Raw genomic sequence first — 7,894 nt, 5'->3', positions numbered from 1 at the left:
TGGGATGTAGAAAGAAAATATTTAATTACAACAAAATAATTTTGTGTTATTTGATTAATAGAATTCAATATTCTTAGGCCTGATTAAAAAGACTTTTTACCCGAAAGTCTGACTCACAAGACAGTGAGTGGATGGATGGAGTGATGAATGAAAAAACACAAAGATGATAACATAAACAGTAGAGAAAAGACAGTGATTTTAAACACATGGGGGAAAGAAAAATTGAACAGGCTGTTGATATTTTATATATTTGGCTTTGTTCGCAAATCCTCAATAAGAATAACGAGTCGAATAGATTGAAGATTTACATAAGGAGAGGCTCACAGCAGCGGTCTCAAACTACCGGTGAATTGTAAATATATAAAAAGATGTGTATGAAACAGTGTCAGACAGAGGAGAATGAAAAATACATGGACATATCATTCCAAAAATCAGGCTGCTTAAATTAATGGGGATAATTGCCTGCTCTCTAATTGTTATTTTTGACATAGGCGAGAGAAAAAGACACAGGGAGCTTTAAAACTCCAAATAAATCCATTTTGAAAATAGGAAAATGTTGGAAGCAACAAGGTAGTCTATAATATAAGGCCTATTCAGAAAAATGATGACTGACAGGATGCCACATGCTATATAGAGAAATACGAGCTGTGACAAAGGTGTTAAGGCAAATGTCACCAAAATAGGTTTTAAAAATAATATAATATTTTATCTTGACATCTTAAATAAAAAAGGCAATCAAATACAGACAGAAATGAACGGTCGCCATGAAGTTAGAGCAGATGAAATATTATATTGGACTAAGAGAAAAGAGAATGAAATACAGAGAGAAATAAACAGTCGACATGAGGAAAGAGCAGACAAAATGTATTGGACTAAGAGAGAAGAGAATCAAATACAGACAGAAATAATCAGTCAACTTGAGGGAAAGAGCAGACAAAATGTATTGGACTAAGAGAGAAGAGAATCAAATACAGACAGAAAGGAAGTCAATATGAGGCTAAGAGCAGACAAAAATGTATTGGACTAAGAGAGAAGAGAATCAAATACAGACAGAAAGGAACAATCGACTTGAGGTTAAGAGCAGACAAAACATATTGGACTAAGAGAGAAGACTTCGTAGACTTGTACTCTGGAATTCTTTGAGGGCAGGTGGGAAAAGGTTGAGAATTCAAAGCTATTGATAGGCTGTAAGACATTTTGATTTGTCATGAAAATAAATTGGATAAAAGTCATAAGTTTAACGCCCTTGATAACACATTTCGTGTCGTCAAAGGCGGCACCTCCTTTTAAAGTCCGTCTGCGATAGGACTGTGCAATCAAAGAAACATTGAAAAATAAAAGTAATAATAATAATAATAATAATAATAATAATAATAATAATAATAATAATAATAATAATAATAATTAAATAATTAAGTAATAATAATAATAATAATAATAATATAATAATAATAATAATAATAATATAATAATAAACATAATAATAATAATAATAATAATAATAATAATAATAATAATAATAAATAATAATAATAATAATAATAATATAATAATAATAAATATAATAATAATAAATAATAAATAATAATAATAATAATAATAATAATAATAATAATAATAATAATGATAATAATAATAATGATAATAATAATAATACTATTAATAATAATAATAATAATAATAATAATAATAGTACAAAGATAATTATAATAAAAATAATAATAATGATGATGATAATTAATGATGGTTATAATGATAATAATAATAATAATAATAATAATAATAATAATAATAATTTAATAATAATAATAATAATAATAATAATAATAATAATAATAATAATTAATAATAATAATAATAATAATAATAATAATAATAATAATAATAATAATAATAATAATAATAATAATAATAATAATAATAATATATAATATTATATTATATTAATTATTATTATTATTATTATTATTATTATTATATTATTATTATTATTTATTATTATTATTATTATTATTATTATTATTATATTCGTGATATTGATGGTGATGATGATGAGGATGATGCTGATGATGATGATGATGATGATGATGATGATGATGATGATGATGATGATGATGATAATGCTTATGAGGAGGAGGAGGAAGAGGAGGAGGAGGAGAAGGATGATGAAAAGGAGGAGGAGGAGGAGGAGGATGAGGAGGAGGAGGAGGAGGAAAATGATGATGATATTGATGATGATGATGATGATGATTATGATGATGATAATGATGATGAGGATGATTGTGGTGATGGTTGTGGTGGTTGTGTTGGTGGTGGTTTTTCTTTTGGCGGTTGTTCTTGTGGTGTTGGTATTTGTGGTTACGATGATGTTGGTCATGATGATGATGATGCTAATAATAATGATGATGATGAGAAGGAATAATAATAATAATAATAATAATAATAATAATAATGATAATAATAATAATAATAATAATAATAATAATAATAATAATAATAATAATAATAATAATAATAATAATAATAATAATAAATAATAATGATAATAATAATAATATTCGTGATGTTGATGATGATGATGATGATGATGATGATGATGATATGATGATGATGATGATCGTGATAATGTTTTGAGAGACGAGGAGGAAGTGAGGAGGAGGAGGAGGATGAGGAAGGAGGAGGAGGAGGAGGAGGAGGAGGAGGAGGAGGAGGAGGAGGAGGAGGAGGAGGCGGAGGAAAATGATGATGATGATGATGATGATGATGATGATGATGATGATGATGATGATGATGATGATGATGATTATGATGATGATGATGATCGTGATAATGCTTTTGAGGAGGAGAAGGAGGAAGAGGAGGAGGAGGAGAAGGATGAGGAAGGAGGAGGAGGAGGAGGAGGAGGAAAATGATGATGATGATGATGATGATGATGATGATGATGATGATGATGATGATGATGATGATGATGGTGGTGATGGTGGTGGTGGTTGTGGTGGTGGTGGTTTTTGTTTTGGCGGTTGTTGTTGTGGTGTTGGTATTTGTGGTTACGATGGTGTTGGTCATGATGATGATGATGATGCTGATAATAATGATGATGATGAGAAGGAATAGGAAGGGGGGATAAATAGGAGTAAAAGACAGTATAGGAAATGTAGAGAAAGTAAGAAAAACGCATTGATTTACCCCGTGACAGGTTATGGTGACATGTCAAAACCATCACCAAATCAAGTCCTTGGTATGTCAGATATTCTCACAGCCACCAATGACCACATCAAATACCTAGGTTTGGAGAAATTTTGGAATTTTAGAATCAGTGACGTTACCAAGCAAAATGAAATGTACATATTATATCTTTAAACCATGAAATACTTGAAGCTTTCAAATAGAACAATATCAACTAAAATTGTTCAAAGCGCTTATATAAGGGGGTCTCTAGCCAACAGCAACAATTAACACTTGTAGGTCGACACATGGCGATATTACAAGTTTACAATTTTCTTTTTGACAGAAACAAAGCTAGTAGCGTCCAGGTATTCATTTTACAACTGAATACCGTGAGAGAATGTGAGTATATAATTTTTTTCCCAAGAACTCAACAATGCGAGCTCAGAGCGAGACTCGAACCCGTGACCTTCATGTCTGAAGACGAGTATCACATCACAAGATTACATAGCTGCACAAACACACAGAGAAAAAGACAACAGAAAAAATCATATAATAGTAATAATTTTTATAATGAGCTAGCAATATATGAATTAAAATTTGACTCACCAAACTGTTCTTTGATCATTTTTGCCATGTGATCCAGAGAACATAGGTATGTTCCTAAATCATTAGTGTCCCACCTCTTCCCTGGATCTCTTTCCAGCAAATTTTTCATGATGCATCGTGTATTCATGGGTTGACACTTTACTTTGATAACAGAAGAAGATGGCAACATCTTTTTCATCTACCTCATCACTTACAAGCATACTGAAGAACACGACTCCCAAAGAGTACATATCACACTGAAAACAAATCAAAATCTTATTAATTTATTATGATCAAATTTATAAGATTGAGATCTTTCTGGGCACATGTACCATTACAGAGGATTATCTAACATCATGTCACGTATTAAACATCACTGACTTTAATTACAACTACTATACAGATTGATGAACTTCTTACTTGTTATATAAATATAGGATTCCATAAGATGTACGAAACTCGCGTATTGTTTACATACAATTAGTATTGAAATAATGTTGATATAAAAAATAGCGTACTAAACGTAAGTAAACACTGTAAGTTATTATTGACATTATATTATAAATCATGATAATGATCAAATTATATATATATATATATATATATATATATATATATATATATATACGTCTCCGTATGTGTATGTGTATGTGTGTGTTTTTAACATTTTTTCTATTAAAACCTTCCTTATTAACACGACATATTTGATATTTATATCAGTTTATTTTAAATTAAACTACATAAATATTATGACCAATGTATATTTAGAGTTAATAATAAAGTAGATGTTATTTTCACAATACGAAGAAATAGAAGAAAAATAAGAAGCGTCCCATAAAGAGTGTAATTATGTACCTTAAATAGATTGAAGAATTTTGTCGTTTTCTCCTTCAACTCTGGTGCCATGTAGTTCTCGGTTCCACAACGACGGACATCAGACATGTGGGTAGATGGAACCATACAGGACAAACCAAAGTCTGTCAGAACGATATCCCCGTCGTCGGAGACCAGAATGTTGTCTAGTTTAATGTCCATATGTGCCAAGTGACGAGTGTGGAGGTAGAAAATAGCGCTGGTCAGTTGGATTAAGTATTTGTCTGTCAGTTGAGTGGTCAGGTATGTTAGATGAGATTTCAGAGTGCCCTCTGGAAAATAGGGCATCACAATGACATATTCCTTAGGACAGTTAAATGCCTGGAATAGAAAAGAAAAAACAGTCCTATACTGGTAATAATCTTAGATGAAGACGAAGAAGAAGAAGAAAAAAGGCGAATAAGAAGGAGAAGAAGAAGAAGAAGAATATATAAATAACAACAACAAACATAACAAATAGGAGGAGAACAAGAGAAGTAGAAGAAGAAGGAGGAGGAGGAGGAGGGGAGGAGGAGAGAAGGAGGAGGAGGAGAAAAAGAAGAGGAGGAGGAGGATGAGGAGGAGGAGAAAAAGAGGAGGAGGAGGTGTAGAATGAAAAATAATAAGAGAAGAGAGTGAGGGATAATATTTTTATTTAAAATTAAAACTATTCTGACAGTCAGCCAGCTAGTATTTATTATTATTATTATTATTATTATTATTATTATTATTATTATTATTATTATTATTATTATTATTATTATTATTATTATCATTATTATTATTATTATTATTATTATTATTATTATTATTATTATTATTATTTATTATTATTATTATTATTAATTATTATTATTATTATTATTATTATTAACATTATTATTATTATTATTATTATTATTATTATTATTATTATTATTATTATTATTATTAGAAGAAGAAGAAGAAGAGAGAAGAAGAAGAAGAGAAGAAGAAGAAGAAGAAGAAGAAGAAGAAGAAGAAGAAGAAGAAGAAGAAGAAGAAGAAGAAGAAGAAGAAGAAAATGAAGAACATATAAATAACAAAAACAAAATAACAATTAGAAGGAGAATGAGAGGAGGAGGAAGAGGAGGAGGAGGAGGAGTAGGAGGAGGCGGAAGAGGAGGAGGAGAAGGAGGAGGAGGATGAGGAGGAGGATAAGGACGAAGAAGAAAAGTTTTAAGAATAGAAAGTGAGGGAAAATATTTTTATTTGAAATTCAAAATTATGTGAAATCAAAAATATTCTGTCAGTCAGTCATCTGGCCAGCCGGGCAAAACGCCAGACAGACAGACAGGCAAACAAAAAACAGAATCATAAACACTGAGAGAAATAGATCGAGATAAATAGGTAGAGAAAACTAGATAGATAGATAACTGGAGAAAGATAGAGATAGAGACAGAGATAGATATATAATTTATAGATAGCAGAATTTCTCATCATATAAAGACGCAAAAGGTTAACTGATCTAATTTATTCATATAAATAGACAAAGAATCGGTTATTATTAAGAAAAAGAAACACACTCACCCAAACGCGCACACACATACTCACATACATACAATAATAGAGAAAATAAAAGGACATATGTAAATATATAAAGAGATTTGCATTCTCGTTGGTAGGTGAACGCAAATCACTCTCATAATATTGTCTACCGTATTTAATGCCTACTCACCATGATATTTCCAAGAATATGTTTTTGGTTAACGCTTTGTAGAATGGACACCTCCTTGATAAACCTCTTCTCGTTCTTTCCTCCATCCTGAGTCTTCTTAATAAATGTCTTGACTGCCTTTAGATTGTTGCTCCCATCCCTGGGTGCAGCCATCATTACATCTCCAGTCATTCCTGTCCCAAGGATACTGACTGGGACATAACCGTGCCCCGTGTAAAAATCTTCTGACATGAATTTCACTGTAGCCTCCCATTTGAACTGTACCATTATTGAATTCTCGTCAGATTCATTCGTTGCCATGATTAATGGTGTGGAATTCAAAACCTCACAAATATCACAAAATAAACTAGTTATTTTGACACAATGTCAAAGTGTAAAAAATATCAAGCAATATGAATCACAATCTATGAAGTCCAACTAGCTAGAATAATATGACATGTAATAATCACAGATCTATTTCAAACTCAACAAATAAATTCTTGTAGTGTTCAACGTTAATTAAAGTCTCAACTGGGAATTATCGAAGACTGGTAGGAAATATTAATTGATGTGTCTCACGTAAGTGTTGCAATACAACTAAGATAAAATCTGAATTTTTGGAATTATCAGTACGAACGGCGTTAAGATGACTCCTCCCACATGATGACGTTGACCAATTAGCGGCAAGGACTGAGTCGCATGACAAGTCAAGCGTGACCACCGTCCAGGATCGTGAGTCGGGAGAGGTACAATACTTACCTCCCTTGAATCGGCGACTTCAAAGTGAATATGGCCCTGAGTTGTTGACATTGTCGTAACAATACATTTTATTAACGCTCTCTCTGTAGACTGACCATCGGGTTGGAATTCTTTGGTTTTAAAATAACAAATACTTCAAAGATACAGACGATATTGTTGATTCGCCCTTGCAATTTCTTTGATTCTTTCAAGCAAAAATATACATTATTTATTTAATTTAAATGAAGGATTTCTTTCTAAGCTCCGACTTATACAACGAGAGAATGAAATATGTGTATAAAGTTGCATCAGAAAATGTATTCAAAATGATTTTAGATTTAGCTTTTTTACCGATTTCCTTGCGCACATTGGGCTTCTATCGGCTATTTTTAAAAACATTTATACAGGACATTTCCACAATCCATCTTACTCAACGCTCTTTACAATGCTTCATTTATCCCCCCATCAAACAAAACATATTTCTATTTTCTGTACAGGTCAGAGGTTAGACATCCATTTTGTCCAAACAATCTTAGCCATGTACTCATTTACACCTGACTCGTATATAGTAAAGTGGGTAAAGTGTCGTATACAAAGGAGACAACGTGATCGTTTTTACTCATCCAGACACTTGCTGTACTCACCATCGCTTGACTTTGCTATAAGACTAGATACTTTTCTGATGTGTTACTGTCGCCATAATAAACGGAATGAAATTGAAATAATAGGAGGAATCAATGAATAAATATAGAATATAAATCGAAATATCACATATATGAAGTCAATACATAATAAAAAAGGTCCTAGGTCGGTTATCAATTTGCATATCTGATAACCAAAACGTTTATGGGCGCAAAATGTTGTCCATTGCAACAA

General features: G+C 31.3%; 1 protein-coding gene across 1 annotated transcript; it reads right to left on the bottom strand.

Annotated features, from left to right (window-relative positions):
• Window positions 1-3,243: 3,243 nt before the first annotated feature.
• On the bottom strand, window positions 3,244-6,601 carry LOC144961649 (uncharacterized). Its single transcript, XM_078894765.1, has 4 exons — window positions 6,302-6,601; window positions 4,609-4,947; window positions 3,849-4,010; window positions 3,244-3,282 (listed from the first exon to the last, which is right to left on the bottom strand). Exons 1-4 carry the CDS (start codon window positions 6,599-6,601, stop codon window positions 3,244-3,246), a joined length of 840 nt encoding a protein of 279 aa, XP_078750891.1.
• Window positions 6,602-7,894: the final 1,293 nt, after the last annotated feature.

The sequence above is a fragment of the Berghia stephanieae genome, unplaced genomic scaffold, assembly GCF_034508935.2.
Source record: "Berghia stephanieae isolate SIO BIC M18660-M18661 unplaced genomic scaffold, UCSD_Bste_1.3 scaffold3453, whole genome shotgun sequence".
Taxonomy (NCBI): domain Eukaryota; kingdom Metazoa; phylum Mollusca; class Gastropoda; order Nudibranchia; family Aeolidiidae; genus Berghia; species Berghia stephanieae.
This window is presented reverse-complemented; position numbering and strand designations above follow the sequence as displayed.